We start from the raw sequence: 19870 nt of genomic DNA on the forward strand, positions 1-19870 counted from the left end.
CAGGCCTGCCGGCGACGAGCTATCTAATGTGTGCAAAGGGTTTAAGCGAGGCTCAGTGACTGTCCATGCTCAGTGAATGTCTATGCTCCGTGACATAGACTATTGTAGCCATCGACGAGAATATCGAATCTGGGAAGGAAGAAGAAAAGGAAATCTATCTGGGCAATTAACAGTCTCTATAGACGTTTGTGCGGTACGGCTACTTCTGTCCAAGATTTATCTTGGACAGAAGTAAGAATCGGCAAAACCAAATTGCTTTATATCTTCAATCTATTATTGTCTTACCTAAAATTTTACATTTTTTGGACACATCTACCTTTTTTGCAGAATCGTACTAAACCTCAGCTTACAGGGTCGTATTCAGAATATCGCCCGCTCATGGAGAAAGAAAAATTTACAGAATTCGAAAAAGCTTAGCGTGTCTCATCATTAACTTAAAACGTGGAGACAATGCGTGATATTTCCAAGCCATATGTAAACCGGATATCAGCTTGTCCACCAGCCAACACAAATGCGGCTTGCTCCGAATCACCATGTTTATCAATGTGGGACCAAGTACATGCAGACTGAGTAGTAGTTCTTGAAATGGAACGTGAGGGGCAGAGTGAAAAAATCGTGCACTGTCATTGATTAGATCTTTTTCCTGCTGGATATTATTTACTTTTGCAACAGGAGCAATGGTTTGTGCCTGTGGGAAGTGAAGACTGGGGTTTTGGAACCTGGATATGTCAAGCAAGGATGAGGGTTCAGAGGATAGATGGTGGAAATCCATTGTGGGAATTAGGCTTGTGCGAATGAGGAATGATATGAGAGTTAAAGTGTGGCTGTAGATCGTCCCCGAGGTTAATTTATGTTGAGCACTTCTGAGGAAGAAAATCGATCCTTTAAAAAAAGCAAAAGAAAAAAAAGAATTCTGGCAGTTCACTTGGATATCATCATAAAAATTGACCATCTACACAAGTCTCTGGAAGAGCTCTCGCGTGTCAACAAGCAATTTAGAGCTCTCTGTGCCCTTCATTTGTTTCAAAAATTAAGGATTTCTTTCTCAAAAGCAGGGTTTGAACGCCTAGAGCAAGCGTCCAAGTCCCCAATGCGACAACATGTGAAGACAATTCGCTACGAAGCACCAGAGCTCATAGACCCTCGTTTGTTACCCATTAGACAAAAACAAAGGTACAAGTTTTACATGCTGACCAAATTTCAGATGTGGAATAATGGGACTACTTCCGCACATGCGTCTATACACCATCAGAATACATTCGAGATCTGAGAGAACTCCCTTGGATCACTAGCGGCAAGCGGGTTTCATACCATATGATATATTCATGTTTTGCCCGTCTAGGCTGCGAACAACAGGACATCCTCAGAAAATGAAGACACCAAAGCCACACAGATAAGCATATCACATTTTCAGTTTTCGAGAGATTGATATAGCTTTTGTGGACTGTACAAAAAGGCCACGAGTCGACCGAGCTGACGAGTCATGACTTCTTACAAGGTCCAGTCATCATGACTCCACTCATTACGTGCCCTAATCCAACACTGCATGTAAATATATATCCTCAAAACCTTCTTGCCACATACCTCATGTCTACACTGCGGACTAACCACAACCGCAATACCTACACCCAACTAGTGCTCTAGGTCACTGGCATAAACTGACTACAGCCTCACTCGCGTAGCGAGTGAGGCAAAAAAACATACAACAGCCGGGATTCGCTGGTGGTCACCCACCCAACTACTAACCGGCCGGCGTGTGGCTTAAGTACGGCTGAGCGGACGGGAAGCCCTGTTCTCCACACCCTATGGTCGTATGTATTTACTTTAGTGTTGAAAAGACTTATAGCTGTCTTTAGAATAAAATAAAAGGGGGGTTTTGCTCTCTTGGTTGACCAGGGAGTAGGTGAGTGCACTATAGAGAGGGTGAGCCATCACCCAACATCGCCCAGCGCCGCGCAATTTCAATCGTTAAATGGAGGCTGCCGGGTATATAAATGTAATGGAATATTAATTGTATAACTTGGGGATAGGAGCGTTGGCATGGGCGGACAGTAAAACCGGGCACGAGCGAGGCAAATGTAGAATGAGCAGAGAAGGATTAACATCCACTGATTTGTCGTGGACCGATGTAACGAAGTCGATTGGTGTGGTATTTCTGCACACGACATATTCCGCAGGATCTATGCTCCGATCTCTAAAGTCATTCGCCTTGCTTTAATTTGATTGTCGTAATAGCATTTTAACCGAGCCCTACACAGTGATTGCGGCACAGTTGGCCTCACAGGCACAGCGATTAGGACGGTCTATTGATTTGCTGAACCACTGTGCCAGGAACACGGCGTAGTTGGTAATCCGTCCGGAACCACCTGGATGATGGAGACACTAATGTCAAAATTTTTAGATATAGATGTCGACCAGTTCCAGGCAAGCATTAGCCCGACACACCTCCGACATTACAAAAACAGCATGAATTGATGTAGGATAATGTCATACTTTGGCGCTAAAATTCACTGCGGCACGGTTCTAGTTATCTGTATGTTTACACTGCCACGCCCACGATCCTTTACGTTGTCGGTTTCTGCCTTGTCTGCAATTAGTAGGGATTGGCATAACTCCTTATCCCTATGGGTCGGGCCATCACCCATCCTTATCTGAACTGGTCAACGCCATGCTACATCCAGAAAGGAATTGAGCGTCCAGACCCCGGTGTCTCCAACTTCCGGGGGTTCCGGCCTGTTCCCAGCATAGTGGTTTAGCGAATCACCGCCCTACCCTAGGCGCTGTGTGTGTGGAGGCCCTGCGCCGCAGTCACTTTGGGACTGCGAGATTTCGCATCGCCTACCCGAAACCAGCGCGGTCCCACCGGGTAGCGGCCCATTCGTTAAGAGAGCTTGCATGGCTGTCAAGACCATAATGTACACTGTCGCAGACGCCAACCATGCAAAATTGCTGTAAAGGAAGTCTCTACACCGATGCTAGTGCGTCACGTAGCCATATACGGTAAGCAATATATCTTGTTTAAACAGCTAAGACAGACTGTAGTTCGATCATATACTACAATTATTTTCGAATTCGATTCCATGGAGCCTTATGCAGGATGATGTGACAGAGTGGCGGGCGACTATGCTAAGGTGCCCAACTCCACACCAGATTCAGCTCGTGCAGCTGAATTCAGTCGCGATATTTTTGACTTACTCCATCTCGCGTTACCTTCTTATAGTTGATTTCCAAAGTTTTTCTTTGAGTCAAAGCCAATTTTCTTGCTCCATCTATCTATAGGAAACAGAGGTTTTATAGGCGTTTGTTTGACATCACCACTCGTCTAGCATGTTGGTGCCGTTTATCAGTGTCAGCCATTGACGCAGCACTGAGCCGTTGACGCAGTGTCAAGCCGTCACACAGTCTGTGGAGATGATCCATCACACTTGGTAATGCGGCATGAACGGACAGAGGATGAGGATAATCCAGCAATTCACTATGGCCTGATTGCTTCAGCAAACCAGTTGATGAAGGACGCTTCAATTCGAGATAGACTTGCTGCAGAGAAGGATGTTCTGTGCTTTGAGATGGAAGCAGCAGGGCTGATGAACCACTTTCCATGTCTGGTTATTTGCGGTATCTGCGACTACTCAGACTCCCATAAGAATAAGGACTGGCAAGGATATGCAGCAATGACAGCAGCTGCATATGCAAAAGATCTTCTCCATTGAGTTGCTCCAAACAGGGTTGAGGCTGAGAAGAGGATCAGTGAGCTTCTTCATGTGTGTTAGTCATCTTTCAGCCACCATTTTTATGTGGACTCGTCATCCTAATAATAGATATAGTTCATGAAACGTTATCCAGAGCCGGAGTAAACATTGAAACAATGAGTTTAAAGTTGACTAGAAAGGAAGACCATGAAGTACTTGACTGGCTGACTCAAACTGACTATGGCCCGCAGCAGAGTGACTATATCAAGAGATGACAACCAGGAACTGGTCAATGGCTTCTAGAATCCACCAAATATCAGGGTTGGCTAAAGTCTGATAAGCAGATGCTATTCTGTCCAGGGATTCCTGGGGCTGGAAAGACAATTCTCACTGCAGTTGTGATTAATGACCTCATGATGCAGTGCTTTACTAACCAAACCATTGGTCTTGCATACATCTACTGCAACTTCCAGTGGAAAGACAAGCAGAAGGCTGAAGACTTACTAGCAAGTATACTCAAACAACTATCCCAGTGTCAATCTTCTCTACTGGAAAGTGTGAAAGAACTTTATGAACAACATAAGGATAGATGGACACAGCCATCACTAGATGAATTGTCAACAGCTCTCCAATTTGTGCTGGTAACATATTCAAGAGTCTTCTTTATTGTTGACGCACTTGATGAATGCCAGGCATCAGATGGCTGCTGAAAGGTGTTCCTATCCCAGCTTTTTGACCTTCAGAAGAAGTGCCCAGTAATTCAGTAAACATCTTTGCCACTGCTAGGCCAATACCAGAGATTGCTGAGAAGTTCAATGGTATCACTTTAGAGATTCGTGCTCATGAAAGTGATGTGTGAAAATATTTGGAAGGCCAGTAGGCCACATTTCACAAACTGAATCAAAACTCTTGAAAGAACATGAGGAAGAGATCAAGAGTAGGATTACAGAGGTTGTAGATGGAATGTATGTCAACTCTCATATCACTTGCTCAACTAAACTGGAGAAACTGACCATTAGCCTAGGTTTCTTCTTGCACAGCTTCACTTTGACTCGATAAAATCAAAAAAGAGACTCAAGAAGATCAAGGAAACTTTAAAAAACATTTCAGCAGGGCCTGAAGCATATACTGAGGCGTATGAAGATGCTATGAGGCGAATCAAAGAGCAAGATGGAGACGCCTTGGACCTTGCAATGGGTGTTCTGTTGTGGATCACCTGTGCCAAGAGACAGCTTACTACTTCAGAACTGCAGCACGCGCTTGCAGTGGAACAAGGAGCACCAGAACTTGACAAAGAGAACATTCCACAGATTGAAGACATGGTCTCAGTATGTGCTGGACTGGTTGTGGTTGATGAAGAAAGTAACATCATCCATTTAGTCCACTACACAACACAGGACTACTTTGAAGTGAGGAAGAAATATTGGTTCCCTGATGCAGAGTCAAACTCCACAATAATTTGCATTACATATCTCTCATTCAACACCTTTGAAAGCGGTCCCTGTCTGAGCAACAAGGAGTTTGTGGCGTGACTACAACAGAATCCACTATATGATTATGCAGCACGAAATTGGGGATATCATTCTCATGCAGCTGTGACAAAACTAGACGTACAGACGCAAACATCTGCATAAGTCCTCCCGTTAACCTTGCTATTGTGGTCGAACGGCTGGCTCCAGAGAGCCTACAAATGCGCTGTCGGTCACTGTTACGATATTAATACTATATTTCTACCGAGGCCATCCCTCCTGCATTTCATGGTGCAGCCGAGGATACCTAGCTCACTCTTTTAAAGACACTACTGTTTTCTGCATCATATGTTTGGTCGAGCGCTGTGTCCTGAATGTATTCAGAGAATTACCTGTATACAACGAGTATGACTAGGGATATGTGAATAATAATCAACATGATAATGATGTATCAACTTGGTTCTGTCTCCCAAACCCGACGCGGTTTATCCTTAGCCCCCCCCTCCGGCCACGCCAACTTCCTAATACTAATATGCGCCACATGAGCCACAGCAAACACCTGCCTCAACCCAGGCACACCCCCCGGAAAAACCAACCAAACCCCCGCATCCTGCCTCTCATCCGGCCGGAACTTATCATGATACGGCTTTTTCCCTGCCAACGGCAACCGGCGAAATGTATAGTGATACACATGTCGAATGACTTTTCCTATTCCGGATGCTATGCCCGTCATTTCACCGAGTGACTGGAGCGGTTCGTATCCGAAGCTTAGGGAGGAGATGTTCATTTGGTTTAGCAGTGTCATTGAGGTGTAGGTTAGGAGTTCACTGACGCCCTTGGGGGACCAGGGTGCCGCGACGCAGGGGTCGAGATGGTACGCGCGGGAATCGCGTATGCGGCGGAGGGCTGCGAAGCCCATTGCTGCGCCATTGGCGCCGCGCGCGTAGATGAAGATCATGAGGTCGGGGAGGCAGAAGGGGTCGTAGATGGTTATGAAGGCTTGAGACTTGCCGCGGGCGGTTTCGCTGCGCATATGGCGCCAGGAGTCGTATACTTCCGTTAACTCGCGTTGGAGTACTGGGTCCGTTCTAACAGACGGTATATATACGCCTAATGAGAAGCCGCCTTTCTTTGGGTCTAGCAGGTGCTTGTTCTGCGTTATAATTCTCTTCCCGCGTTTCTCCATGAGAACATCGTTATCCATGGGATTCAAGACTCGCTCAACACCGAATTGCATCGCCGTCCACCCGCGCTGTCGGACGTATTTCATGAATATCTCACTCGCGCCCATGATAACTATTCCCCAGCGCCGTCGTGCCCGGTATACCCTGAATTCGTGCAGGATATCCTCAAAAATTGCCGGTTCACATAACGGGTCCCCAGTGACTATAGCAACCTGGTTCTGGAGTTTATACGACAACGCACCCGTCCGAGCACCATTGACGAAGAATATATAACTCGGGTCCAGCACGCCCATGTGCGAAACATGGCCGTATTGTGCTGCAAGTCGGGTTATCAGCTTTCGTATATCGTCGTCATGAAATGCGTCTATTGCGGTGACATCCAAGTAGCTACTCGTTTGTGGTCGCTGTGTTCGTTCGCGGGATAGATCAGACTGGTTGGAATAATCGAAATGGAATTCGTGGGAGGGCGAGGATCGACTGGACGGAGGATTACTGCTGGATCCGGTCGAATTCACAAGTGTTGTTGGTCTGCTCCCGTCGCTCCGGTTGCGGCGGGCTTGTTCTTCTTGCGACTCAGCGTTGGCGTTATGAAAAGGTTCATGCTGAGGGGGAGATGGAGGGCCAGATGAATAGGGATAGCATTGTCGTTCGGATGAAGAATGAAACGGTGAAGGATGATTGATATGATCAGTGCACCACTGACGATTCAGCAGTTCAGCCACAGAGTCGAATAACAACTGCTGTTTCTCGTTTTTCCTTTTCGCGGATGGCTTGTTCGCATTTTGTCGCCTTGGTCGCTGCTTCATCTTACCTCCATCCGGCGACAACAACGATGGCGATCCTGGTCGAGTCGACATAATGGGAGAGGAGGTTTTCTAGATGCAAAACACTCGACCGCTTCCCCCACCTACTGCTCTGGATATTTCCAATGAGCGCGTAAAAGACCCTGAATATCAGACGCTGTTTTCCGGATGTGTAAATCGGGATGCCGTCACCGGAGCTAGAATCTTGCTCCGAGGGGTTTGCTTGGGCAATCACATTGTGCAATGGATGTAGATCAGTCTGCACATCATATTCCTAGTAGAGTATTAGCTCAGCGGACGGACGGGAGAGAGGAAGAGGGGATGAAAAGGGAAACCTACATTTCCTGTCTCTGCGCTTGGTGGTGTCATTTTTCATTGTGTTAGTGGTGGAGTGGTGGTATCAACGTCAGTCCAGAGGTCGCAACTAGGGCAGGCGGATGATCTAACCACTCGGGTCGCCGGAAATGGAGGCACCGTTTTCGGAAGCGTCATGTGAAAAAATGGCATAGAGTTCGATTCAAGTATATAGTATTGGAATCATATATTCAGATATTCAAACATAGTATAGACGCTAGACGACGTAGAAGCATGTGAATCACGCTATGCAACAGTGAAGGGACCCGACATGTGTCGGAGAATTAAAGAATGGACGGATATCAACACAAAATCAGGGATTGAAAACAGATCCGGGATAGGAGAGTATCAAAAATTAAGAAACGCGGATTATTACTCCGTAGTGAAAAATCACAGACGGCTCTCCACAAAATTCACTTGCTGCTGTCCCCAATGGGAATCAGGCCACACCTGTTGGATAGCCTCCCAGATATGCTTGACATAGATAATCTGGATACCATCGATGACCTCCTGAGGCACATCCTTGACATCCTTCCGGTTGTGGTGGGGAAGAAGGACAGTCTTGACGCCAGCGCGCAATGCACCAATAAGCTTCTCCTTAATGCCACCAACAGGCATCACTCTACCACGTAGAGAAACTTCACCCGTCATGGCAAGCTGCGGAGGCACGGCTTTGCCGGCAAAAAGAGAAATCAAGCCAATCGTATGCGCGAGTCCAGCTGAAGGTCCATCCTTGGGGATAGCACCGGAGGGACAGTGCACGTGGATGCTGCGGCTCTTCATGATATCCTCATTGGGGTCGTGGGTCAACCCAAGCTCGAAGGAGTGTGCCTTGACCCAGGTGAGAGCCACTTCCACACTCTCCTTGAGAACATCACCAAGTTTTCCAGTCAGTTGGACGCGTCCGTTGCCTGGCATGTCGGCAACCTCAATGAACAAGATGCTGCCCTGACCGCCAGTAGAGTACGCGACAAGACCAGTTACCACACCGGGACGACCGTGCTTCTCAGTGATTTCCTCTTCAAATCGCTCAACACCAAGAATCTCCTCCAGGTCGTCAACCGTGACAACTGGGTTATAGGTCTCTGGCTTGCCGGTGTCTCCGGCGTCCGCAAACTGAACGGCCTTGTGACGGCAGATAGCGCCAAGTTCACGCTCAAGGTTGCGAACTCCAGACTCGCGGGTATAGGACGTGATAGTCTTGTCAAGGACGTCATCAGAAAGTTCAACTTGTCCATCCGACAAACCGTTCGCCCGGATCTGCTTGGGCAAAAGGTGTCGCCTGGCAATATGTCTCTTCTCAACGGTGGTGTATCCAGACAATGCGATGGTTTCCATACGGTCAAGCAGCGGCGCGGGGATAGTATCAAGAGAATTGGCCGTTGCGATAAACAAGACCTTGCTCAGGTCAATCGGGATGCTGATATAATGATCGCTGAATGTATGGTTTTGCTCAGGGTCGAGGACTTCGAGCATCGCCGCAGATGGGTCACCTTGGAAATTGGCACCGCCAACCTTGTCAATCTCATCCAACAAGAACACTGGGTTGTTTACGCCGGCCTTCTTGAGGCCGTTGACTACCAGGCCAGGCATTGCTGCGACATATGTTCTCCGGTGGCCGCGGATCTCAGCCTCGTCTCGGACACCACCCAGCGAAATCCGGTGAAATTTACGGTTGAGCGAAGCCGCCACAGACCTTGCCAAGCTGGTCTTGCCAGTTCCTGGCGGACCAACAAGCAACAATATCGGCGACTTGTCTGCCATCCGCCTAGATTGCAGAAGCTCCAGTTTAGCCTCAATCGAGACCCTGTCAGCCTCAGACAGGAGCGGGACATCCTTTTCAATGTCCTCGTCTGAGCTGTCGAGGTCCTTGGTCAACGTAGAAATTTGTTGTTCGACGTCCTGATTAGTTGTCTGTTTCAATCTGAGCACAGCCAGGTACTCAAGCAGCCTCTTCTTGATCTTCTCCAGTCCGTAGTGGTCATCGTCTAATTGCTTTCTCGCTTTCGTCAAAGTGTCAGGGCCAAGCTGGTCTTCAGTGAACTTTGACCACGGGATCTCAGCGAGGTTTTCCAGATAGGACCGGCAAACGCCGTATTCCGCATTAGCAGGGTTCATTTTACGTAGACGTTTGATTTCTTTATCCGCAACCTTCTTGGCCTCGGCGCTAAGCTGTGCCTCGTCAAGCTTCTGCTGAAGTTCATCGACCTCGTTCAGTTCTTTGTCATCGTCATCATTGTTGTTGCGCCTGCTAAGAGGCCCCGGGGGCGATAGACCGGCGAGGCCAGCCATTGCCCGCTTAGCCAAGAGCTCACGATCACGCGGGTCAATCTGGCTGATGTCGATTGCAGAGCCTGGGGTCAACGATGATGAAGTAAGATGAGTGGTCTTGACATTGTTCCTGATATTTTGGACTTGTCTATCGAGAATCTCGATCACTCTTCCCAGTCTGGTCTGCAGATCCAACGAAGCCAAGATCCGGAGTTTCTCCTCAACGCTTGAGTCAGAAATATCCGCCAGGAAGTCGGCAAGTCTGGATGCGTGTGGCAAATCGGACTTGGAAATAAGGAACTCGAATTTGCGCGCGACAATTGGCGATAGACGTGGAGAATGCGAAGGTATTAGCGACGAAAACCGTAGGAGGGTGAGAAGCTCTCGCGAGAGTCGTTTTAATTGTTGGAATGATTCCACCGTGTCGGAGTCGCTGATTCCGGGGTCTATAAAACAGATAATCGAGTTAGTTATCGCCTATGTCAAGACTCTGGGGATATCTTACCTTTTTCTTCGTGAAGGATGACTTCCGCCTCGAAGAATGGTCTCTCTTTCAGCCACCGCTCAATGCTAAAGCGCTGAACACCCTGGACAAGCAGAGACGGCTCTCCGTACACACGACGCTGAAGCCCAACCACTTTGCCAACGGTGCCATAATGGAAGAGATCTTCCTTCCTCGCCTGGCCAGCATCAACAGCCTCGTATTCCTCCTTCTTATCCTCATCCAAGCTCTCATCGTCAATGAGGTTTTGAGAATCCTTGCTCAAATACGGTGAATCAAGCGGAACGCATCCGAAAGAGATGCTATTTTCATGTCGCTGGCCCTTAGACGCTTGGTCCAGCAGCGACGACAGCAGGTTGGAGAGGTCCGGACGATTGGGGACCGGAAGCCGCGCGGTGACCCCAGGAAGCAGGACAGTGCCCTTGGGAAGCGGGACTATGGCGAGCTTGACCGCTCCAGTCTTGTCATTCTTAGAGGATCCCATCTTTGACTGCCCTCGTGAGATCCAGATCTAGATGTGCGATATCGGACCTCAGCAGTAGTGCTGAGAGTGAATGGTATCAAGCCGGTGTTGAACAGAATGGCAAAAGCGACACAAGTGAGAGAACGCGGGGAAGTGTATGGAGCAATGACGACAGAAATGGAGATGTTATGAGGAGACGGGGAATGTTGGTTATAAGGCGGGCGCGAAAGGTTCCAGAACCCCGTGGATGAAAGCGATGGCTCTGGGGGAGAAAGCGATAGATAAGGGCCCGATGCCGAGGTTAGACTGGGAGGAGCGCTGATCCACTGCGCGTGGGAGTTAGCGTCTAAACAGTGGTGGCGAGGGAATTGAATGGCGCAGAAACACACCAGAAAAACAAGAGATTATTATGAGAAGAGGACAGAGTCAGTAATCTTCACAAATTATCTGGAGTTGCGGTGGCTGTTAGTCCTACAAGTACTCAGCTCTTGCGCTGGCTGGCGAGATATGACGATTGCTGTTCTCGGACATCCCGTGATTCGGGGTTGCGTTATTACGTGACAATACATACTTTACATTAGTACGGTAACTTTGGTATGACATACGTATCGGCGGCCCGTTGGTCGGAGGGGAATGTTTTACGTTTGGATTCTTCGACGGCGACAAGGACCTTCGATACCTGCAAGAGCGCAAAGTTCGATTTTTCATTCTTTTAGAGAGTCCGCAGCAGTCCCTAGTTACCCTTTCACTATTTTTTGTTGCCTATCACCCGGTACTATTGCCCGCGCATCAATCGCCATGACGTCTGCCCCGCCTCCCACTTCCTCCGATGACTCCGCAACGAAGAGAACGTTTATCATCGGAACGCGCCAATCGAAGCTGGCCCTCCTCCAAACCAACCTGGTGCTTGCGGCGCTGAAAGAAGCAAACCCCGATTGCTCGTTTGATATCCATTCGCGCGAAACAGTAGGTGACAAGAATACCGACATTGCCTTCCGAGAGTTTACGACCAAGAACCTCTGGACTGAGGAGCTGGAGGAGCTTTTGATTGCCGGGCATGTGGATTTCATTGTGCATTCTCTAAAAGGTATGTTTCTGGTGCTGTACTTTGGTACTTTGCCTGCTGTGACACTAACTCATTTCTGCCGATAGATGTGCCGACCCTTATTCCGTCGTCATGTACCCTGGGCCCCATGATGAAGCGTGAAGACAGCAGAGATGTCCTGGTGATAAAGCAAGGATTGCCCCAAATGGGTCTCGCCGATCTGCCCGCCGGAGCCGTCGTGGGAACTTCGTCCGTCCGCCGGAGTGCACAACTAGCACGAAAATACCCTCACCTGAAGGTCATGGATGTGCGGGGGAACATCGGTACTCGACTAGCCAAGTTGGATGCGGAGGATAGCCCGTTTAGTTGCATAATCTTGGCTGCGGCCGGTCTGCACCGGTTGGGTCTGGAGGACCGTATCTCTCAGTACCTGGACTCGAAGAATGGATCTATGCTACACGCGGTTGGGCAGGGTGCTCTTGGGATTGAGATTCGCAAGGATGATAAGCAGATCCATGATATGCTGAGCAATGTCGGTGATAAGGAGACTACGCTGGCAGCGTTGGCGGAGCGAAGTCTGCTCAGGACCCTGGAGGGAGGCTGCAGTGCTCCACTGGGAGCTGAGACAGAATGGGTCGAAGCCGCTGATGGATCTTCTAAGTTAAAAATGCGATCCATTGTCGTCAGTGTAGACGGCAGCCGGAGCGCTGAAGTCGAAGTCGATGGAGCCGTTGACTCTGCCGAAGCTGCTGAAGAGTTTGGCGTTACGGTCGCCAAGGCACTGGTCGAGAAAGGTGCAGGTTCCATTCTGAAGGAAATCCAGCAAAACAAGGTGACGACGTAAGGAATGATGGATAGCTCTCATGATAAAAGTGAACTGATACCATGGAGATGCTGGTCCTCTCCTTTGTAAATGGACATAGAATCATGTGAAAATACATAGAATGACTGATGTGCAAGAAATTTGCATTATTTTCCTTGGAATATGGTATCATTAGTCGTGATAACAATCCGGCCCAATTATCAGTTCCTCCCAATATATATTGATAAAATCAAGAAATATAGCGAAATCAACCCCGGTTGAGAGTGTTCCCAGAGCCTCTTGGGTTCGCTTCCTTGTATTCATCCCAAGCGCGTGCTTTCATCGTCTCTTCGTCAGCTATGTCCAGATCGTCCTCGTCGATCTCTGGCTGGATGCCCGACTGTTCGCCTCCTTGAACAACGTTGCCTTGCCTATTCTCTTCGTCAAGATACTCGTCTATTGTCATAGTGGGGAGATTATGGCTGGGCTTGAACACGCCTTGTTGGAGCTGCGTCCGACGGTCGAGCAAAGTAAACGGCTGCATTGGCCTTCCATCCCTGTTGAGTATTGGTCCGCCTCTACCACCTCGTAGTAATTGGGATAGAGAAGGATCGAGACGTTCGGAATAGCCCGACTGGTCCGCGTTGTTCCGCCTTCTGGTATCTTCTTGTTGGCGTGGGTCCGGGGGAGGTGCGGCGTTGCGAATAGCCGAAAGCATTGAAAATTCTTGTGCAAGCAAATCAAGGGCTTGGAAGGTCTGATGGGTATAGAGGTCTAGTTCCGCCAAATATAGTCGTCGGATATCTTCATCGTCGAGCTGGCTGTGGTTCTGCGAGAAGTACTTGACAAATGTCAGTATAACCCTTGAATCTAGAATCCCCATACAGTATCACGAACCTCGAGCTTCTGCTTCAGTTCCTTTTCCTCCCTAAACCTTGATACTTTCGCTTCTCTGCGAGTGGTGGGATCGTTCATCGGTGTCAACGAGAAGGACGTAGGTTTCGAGGTGTATCGCTCGTAGAGCTTTCGGTTGCTATCGTTGAGCAGCCCATAATCATCCATGTGTGAAAGGTATCCCTCATAATTCTGTAAAGAGCGCCGAAGGAGAACTTCGCGATCCGAGCTGTACGATCGTTGGAGTAGGTCCGCGAGAAGATATTCGAGGGTCAGATACCTTGAAAAAGAAAAAAATGAAATTAGCAAACACGGCAATCCAACCAGAAGATAAGAAGGAAATAGCTCACTGCAAATCCCCCGTAGACACCTCTTCAATTGGCTCGTTCGCACTAAACAAGGAGAGTAATCTGATGAGTCGCTGGCATTCCTCGAACTTGGCGATGACGGCGGTTACATCTCTGCGATAGAGCTCGGAGGTGGTGTCGGGACGCACTTCTAGTGCGGTCTTGTCTGCCTTTGCTGTCACGAACAGAGATCGTAAGTTCTGAGGTTGATCGGGATCCATTGTGAATATGTGATTTGATTGAGTTGAACAGATATTTTTTTTTTTTTTTCTGGTGGAACGAATGGTCGGAGTGGAAGCTCCCCGCTAGATCTGGGTTTATTATGGAGCCCCGCGATAGTCGGCGTTGATAACGATTCGTTTGTTGCTTTGTTTGTTACCAGGAGCCCTGGCAGTAGTAGACAGCTCAGAATGGAAGTCGCATTCACTGTAAATCATTTCTATCGACTCTCTCTAATTTCTCTTCTTCTCCTTTCTTTCAGGATGAAAAACCACCAACTACCTAACCTACGGCTCAACAGTCCCGTGTTCTTGCCCTGAGAGATCAATCTGCTAGTCATTACTTCGATCCAGAATGGCAACCCCAGGGAATCCTGGGGGACAGAGCTCCATTAATGAGCAGAGACCCCATGTCATCCTGTCAGGGAACCCAGTCGACAATCCCGCAATAGAAGACGCCGTCGCTGAGCAAGAATATATATCTTCTGGTGAATCAGACAGCGATGCAGAAAAGGAGCCAGCAGATGATCTGAACGATGTGACAAGACGTCGACGAGCACAGAATGCTTCGTTTGAGGCTCTGTAGGTTTCCATTCAAGATCTCTGAACAACTGTTGGACCTAACTGATGACCAGGCTTTCCAAGCGCGCTGATACGGGCCCTGTGACGAAGAAAACCGTACGCGAAGATATCCCCGATGCTGAGCTTTCTACGGCACATCTAGTGGCGAGACGAGACCTAGGACATGGGGCGTTAGACCCTCGGGAATACCAACTGGAGCTCTTTGAGAGGGCTAAAGTGCAAAACACCATTGCGGTCCTCGATACGGGTAAGTGTTAGGCAACAACTCCCGTGTTGGTTTTGATGACTTCGCTGTTTAACATAAAGCTATTTCTAGGATCTGGGAAGACATTGATTGCTGTGCTGTTGCTGAAGCACGTCATCGAGAAAGAGCTGAATGATCGTGCTGAGAGCAAGCCACCTCGAATTTCATTCTTTCTGGTATGGAGAATCAACTATGATATGGGAAACGTGGATAGCTAAAACCTTTCAGGTCGACAGCGTAACGCTCGTATACCAGCAGGGTGCTGTGTTGCGCAACAACATCGACCAGAACATAGGACAGTTCTTTGGTGCCATGGGAGCAGACCTGTGGAGCAAGCAGACATGGGATGAGCACTTCAACGCAAACATGGTGATTGTATGCACGGCAGAGATTCTGAACCAATGTCTCTTAAATTCGTATGTGAGGATGGATCAGATCAATTTGTTGATCTTCGACGAGGCACATCACACCAAGAAGAATCACGCTTATGCGCGGTTAGTGTTGAGGGTCCCCAAGAGAGAAACTATGACTGACTTGAACCCTAGAATTATTCGTGATTCCTATCTCAAAGAACCTCCGTCCAAGCGCCCGAGAGTATTTGGAATGACCGCATCACCGATTGACGCTCGAGGCGATATTGTAGATGCAGCTGCGTATGTTTTGATACGACCCAAAGACATGAGAGTATACTAACCAACGATAGAAAGCTAGAGACGCTGCTGGACAGCCAGATTGCAACAACCTCGAACCTGACCCTCCTACGACAATTCATCAAACGGCCAACAGAGAGGACATGGGCATACGACAGACTTGAAGCACCATTTGGAACCGAATTATATAAAACCATGAAAGACCGCTTTGGTGACATCGCATCATTAGAACCGGTCTTCAGATTTGCTTGGAACGCCAGCTCCGAGCTGGGCAAATGGTGTTCCGACCGGGCATGGGCTCATGCTTTAGCAGAAGATGTGCTGCCAAAGCTTGAAGGTCAAGTCAGCAAGGTCATCAATGATGAGAGCTCTGGCAGGGTTCCCGAAAGCGCGTACAAAGAGATTGAACGGATCAAGGATGCCAGCGACATTGTCAGGAACCATACTTTCGACAGCCCCGATGCCCTCGGCTCACTCAGCTCTAAAGTGCAGCTCTTGCATAGAGAACTTCGCAAGCACTTTGAATATCCCACGGAAACCAAATGCATTGTCTTTACCGACATGCGGTACACGGCCAGAATATTATTCGAGCTATTCACCGAGTTAAACATTCCATACATGCGTCCCGGTGTGCTGGTTGGAGTTCGATCTGGTGATCTCGCTGGAATGAACATAACCTTCCGTCAACAGTTCATTGCCCTGGTCAAGTTCCGAAAAGGAGAAATAAATTGCTTGGTAAGGCTAGATCCAACGCGTGATTTGTGCTGTGCGCTAACGGTCTTCAGTTTGCCACTTCGGTAGCTGAGGAGGGACTCGATATTCCAGATTGTAACTTGGTTGTCAGGTTTGATCTATATCATACCCTCATCCAGTATGTACAGAGCCGAGGCCGTGCACGGCATTCTGACTCAACCGTACGTACCCCAAGGAGGGAAGCCACGGGAGACCTATAATGACGTTCTGTTTAGTATGCTACCATGGTCGAAAAGAATAACCTTGAACATCGAGAACGACTTGTGGAAGTTCGGGATGCTGAGGTACGTTGGCGTCAAACCTAATAGTATATGGATAGCTCATTCGCCATTAGCAAATTATGCAAAGCTTCTGTGAAGCCCTACCAGAAGATCGACTGCTCAACGGCGGTGAGCATGATTTGGAGATGATTCTCCAACATGAGGAAAGCAAACGGACATACAAGATTGCATCCACAGGAGCAATGTTAACGTACCATTCGGCAATGGCTATTCTTGCGCGCTATGCCAGCTCCTTGGTAGGGACTATTCTTTGTCTGATTGTTAACGAGCGCTAATGAAGAATATGCAGCAATACGAGAAAGAGTCGTTGACCCAAGTCACGTACATTACCCTTCCTGTGAACAGCACCTATGTCTGCGAAGTCATCCTACCGGAGAAGTCGCCCATTCGAGGAATAACTGGAAGCCCGGCTATGAAAAAGTCAAGTGCAAAGCAATGCGCAGCCTTTGACGCGTGTCTTCTGCTGCGTAAGCACAAGCTTCTCGATGATCATTTCAATTCGATCTATCATCGGCGGCTTCCTGCCATGCGGAATGCAAAACTGGCCATCACATCGAAGCATACAAATCAATACGATATGATATCAAAGCCGCCTTTCTGGGATATTCCGGAGGGAGCCTTGCCAACCAAGCTCTATGCGGTTCTCATCTCGTTCAACCCCTCAGAGCCGCTTTCAAGGGAGCACGGTGATATAATCCTGCTTACTCGAGAAAGACTCCCAGAGTGTCCGTCGTTCTCCATTTTCCTTGACGAGGATGTGGAAACCAACGTCAGCTCAACGACTGTGCTCGACCTCTTGGAAGTCTCCAATGAAGAGCTGGATTGCCTGGCTGATTTCACGCTTCGCGTCTTTCGCGATGTGTTCCACAAGGTCTATACCAAGGAACCAGAGAAAATTCCATACTGGCTTGCCCCCGCAGTCCAGTCAACTGAACTGGACAACTCGAGTCCGCCTCGTGGTTTGATCGACTGGGAAACACTATCCTTCGTCCAGAAGAACGAGGAAGTCCAATTCTCTACTGACATGGAACTGAAGTCATTGGTCAACCGACTCGTCTACGATCCCTGGGATGGTAGATTCCGGCTTTTCACAGGTGAAGTGGATGATACCTTGCGTCCCTCTGACCCTCCACCGGACTGGGTGCATCGTCGGAGACACATGGACAATATCATGAGCTACTGCGTCAGTCTTTCTAAAAATTCCCGTGCCAGGTTCTTCGCGAAAGCCAGTTGGGAGCAACCAGTTTTTCGCGCTGAATTGGTTCGTCTTCGAAGAAATCTGTTGGACAGAATGGTGGAGCAGGAACGAGCAGTAGAGACCAGAAGTGTCGTCTGCCTGGAAGCTCTGAGAATATCAGCTGTTTGCTTCCCCTTCCATTGTTATAATTTATGGCTCTGCTGACACTAGCAAAGATCCCGACCTCACTTGTTACTTCATTCCTCGCATTCCCTGCAATCATCAGCAGAATGGATTCCCATCTAATTACCCTCGACGCGTGTAAAACCCTGGACTTGGTCGTCCATCCTGAATTTGCCCTGGAAGCATTCACGAAAGATTCCGACAACACTGAAGAACACAAGGGCCAGCAGATCCATTTCCAGCGTGGCATGGGAAAGAACTACGAGCGTCTTGAGTTCCTGGGTGATTGCTTCCTCAAGATGGCCACGTCTATTGCCTTGTTTACGCAGAATCCGGACGATGACGAGTACGACTATCACGTCAACCGGATGTGCCTCATTTGCAACAAGAATCTGTTCAATGTCGCCATCAAGAAGAAGCTTTACATGTATATTCGGAGCCGTGGGTTCTCCAGGCACACATGGTACCCGGTAGGTCTTACGCTGCAAAAGGGTAAAGATCACAGCAAGAAAGTTACTTCCGAAAGCAAACACGCACTTGGAGAAAAAACAATTGCAGATGTGTGCGAAGCGTTGATAGGTGCATCTCTACTCTCGGGTGCTCCCGACCACCGGTTTGACATGGCTGTGAAAGCAGTCAGCGCGCTTGTTGGTAGTGACAATCACACGGCAACAAACTGGAAAGATTACTTCAGTCACTACTCTCTTCCTCAGTATCAGACTGTGAGAGCAGACGGGTTTGAAATTGATCTCGCGAAGAAAGTCGAAGAGAAATTGGGTCATCAATTTCAGTATCCCCGACTCTTGCGTTCTGCATTCACTCACCCTTCGTACCCTTCAGCGTGGGCTAAAGTGCCGTGCTACCAGCGACTTGAATTTTTGGGTGATTCGTTGCTGGATATGGTTTGTGTTGAAGATCTGTACGCGAGGTTTCCTGATAGAGATCCCCAGTGGCTCACAGAGCACAAGGTAAGTCTTCAAGTAACGGTCATCAGGCACGACTAACGACTCTTAGATGGCGATGGTATCCAACAAGTTCCTTGGTGCACTATCAGTGCGACTCCAACTCCACACGCATCTCCGGCACTTCAGCAACCCTTTGCAGTCCCAAATCACCCATTATGCCGAAGAGATCCAAGCTGCAGAGGCCGAGAGCGAAGGTGCAGTGGATTACTGGGTTGGTACTAAAGATCCGCCTAAGGTAACCCTGACATGGTCCCTTTGTGTTGAGTGTGTTATGCCTGGCTGACGGATATATAGTGCTTGTCTGACATGGTCGAATCTTACCTTGGGGCGATTTTTGTCGATTCGGAGTTCAACTTCGAGGTGATTGAGACATTCTTCAACAAATATGTCAAGCCGTTCTTCCATGACATGTCCATATACGATGCTTTCGCAAACAAGCATCCTACTGTAAGAGCCTTCCCGATATATAATGCAGTAGCGGTATTTTGAATTCTTGACCCTGACTAACTCATTCACAGACGTATCTGCACAACAGACTCACAAATGAATATGGATGTACTAACTACTGCCTCAAAGCAGGTGAATTCCCGGGAGTCGACGGAACCCCAGCCAGTGTCCTTGCTGCTGTGATCGTACATGACGCCGTCATTGGTGAGGGAATGGCATCTTCTGGCCGCTACGCCAAAGTAAAAGCTAGCGAGAAAGCTTTGGCTTTGCTTGAAGATATATCTCCCGCTGAGTTCCGCGAGAAGTACCATTGTGACTGCCGCGAGGTCAAGGATGCCCAGGATAAAATGCCTGATGTTGGGACTGCGATTTAGCCTTGCTTGGCGGACAATTTGAGCTGCACATAGTAATTTCAGTAGTTTCATGCTTTATTAGAAAGTGAATCAAACTGTCCTCCTTTCATTTTCATTTCTGCAGTCGTAGTCTGGGTCAGGGACAGCGTGGACCAGTGGTTAAGGCGGAGATAAGCCAGGGAATGTTACATGCT

At 48.5% G+C, this 19870-nt stretch overlaps 7 protein-coding genes across 7 annotated transcripts; 4 read left to right on the forward strand and 3 right to left on the reverse strand.

Annotated features, from left to right (window-relative positions):
• Positions 1–3431: 3431 nt before the first annotated feature.
• Positions 3432–4399, forward strand: ASPGLDRAFT_68634 (uncharacterized protein; the record flags this gene model as incomplete). The annotated part of the gene is made up of 2 exons (XM_022549283.1): positions 3432–3615; positions 3972–4399. 2 exons carry the CDS (start codon positions 3432–3434, stop codon positions 4397–4399), a joined length of 612 nt encoding a protein of 203 aa, XP_022397997.1.
• A 438-nt stretch (positions 4400–4837) lies between these two features.
• On the forward strand, positions 4838–5221 carry ASPGLDRAFT_28140 (uncharacterized protein; the record flags this gene model as incomplete). Its single annotated transcript, XM_022543729.1, has 1 exon — positions 4838–5221. The coding sequence occupies one exon, from the start codon at positions 4838–4840 to the stop codon at positions 5219–5221; it is 384 nt and encodes a 127-aa protein (XP_022397998.1).
• A 283-nt stretch (positions 5222–5504) lies between these two features.
• On the reverse strand, positions 5505–7682 carry ergS. The gene is made up of 2 exons (XM_022548899.1): positions 7485–7682; positions 5505–7419 (listed from the first exon to the last, which is right to left on the reverse strand). Exon 2 carries the CDS (start codon positions 7197–7199, stop codon positions 5610–5612), a length of 1590 nt encoding a protein of 529 aa, XP_022397999.1. The 5' UTR covers positions 7200–7419; positions 7485–7682; the 3' UTR covers positions 5505–5609.
• A 207-nt stretch (positions 7683–7889) lies between these two features.
• ASPGLDRAFT_38089 (putative LON domain serine protease) lies at positions 7890–10756 on the reverse strand (the record flags this gene model as incomplete). The annotated part of the gene is made up of 2 exons (XM_022544903.1): positions 7890–10216; positions 10276–10756. The coding sequence occupies 2 exons, from the start codon at positions 10754–10756 to the stop codon at positions 7890–7892; spliced, it is 2808 nt and encodes a 935-aa protein (XP_022398000.1).
• Positions 10757–11533: 777 nt separating this feature from the next.
• On the forward strand, positions 11534–12624 carry ASPGLDRAFT_68637 (uncharacterized protein; the record flags this gene model as incomplete). Its single annotated transcript, XM_022549284.1, has 2 exons — positions 11534–11822; positions 11888–12624. 2 exons carry the CDS (start codon positions 11534–11536, stop codon positions 12622–12624), a joined length of 1026 nt encoding a protein of 341 aa, XP_022398001.1.
• Positions 12625–12850: 226 nt separating this feature from the next.
• On the reverse strand, positions 12851–14044 carry ASPGLDRAFT_38091 (IGBP1/TAP42 family protein; the record flags this gene model as incomplete). The annotated part of the gene is made up of 3 exons (XM_022544904.1): positions 12851–13423; positions 13480–13756; positions 13827–14044. The coding sequence occupies 3 exons, from the start codon at positions 14042–14044 to the stop codon at positions 12851–12853; spliced, it is 1068 nt and encodes a 355-aa protein (XP_022398002.1).
• Positions 14045–14371: 327 nt separating this feature from the next.
• ASPGLDRAFT_176999 (putative RNA helicase/RNAse III) lies at positions 14372–19782 on the forward strand. Its single transcript, XM_022542887.1, has 14 exons — positions 14372–14623; positions 14677–14870; positions 14940–15043; positions 15096–15361; positions 15413–15520; positions 15571–16252; positions 16303–16431; positions 16486–16554; positions 16605–16787; positions 16841–17911; positions 17965–18879; positions 18926–19111; positions 19171–19323; positions 19395–19782. Exons 1-14 carry the CDS (start codon positions 14397–14399, stop codon positions 19695–19697), a joined length of 4590 nt encoding a protein of 1529 aa, XP_022398003.1. The 5' UTR covers positions 14372–14396; the 3' UTR covers positions 19698–19782.
• The last annotated feature ends 88 nt before the right edge of the window (positions 19783–19870 follow it).

The sequence above is a fragment of the Aspergillus glaucus genome (assembly GCF_001890805.1).
Source record: "Aspergillus glaucus CBS 516.65 unplaced genomic scaffold ASPGLscaffold_19, whole genome shotgun sequence".
NCBI classification, from domain to species: domain Eukaryota; kingdom Fungi; phylum Ascomycota; class Eurotiomycetes; order Eurotiales; family Aspergillaceae; genus Aspergillus; species Aspergillus glaucus.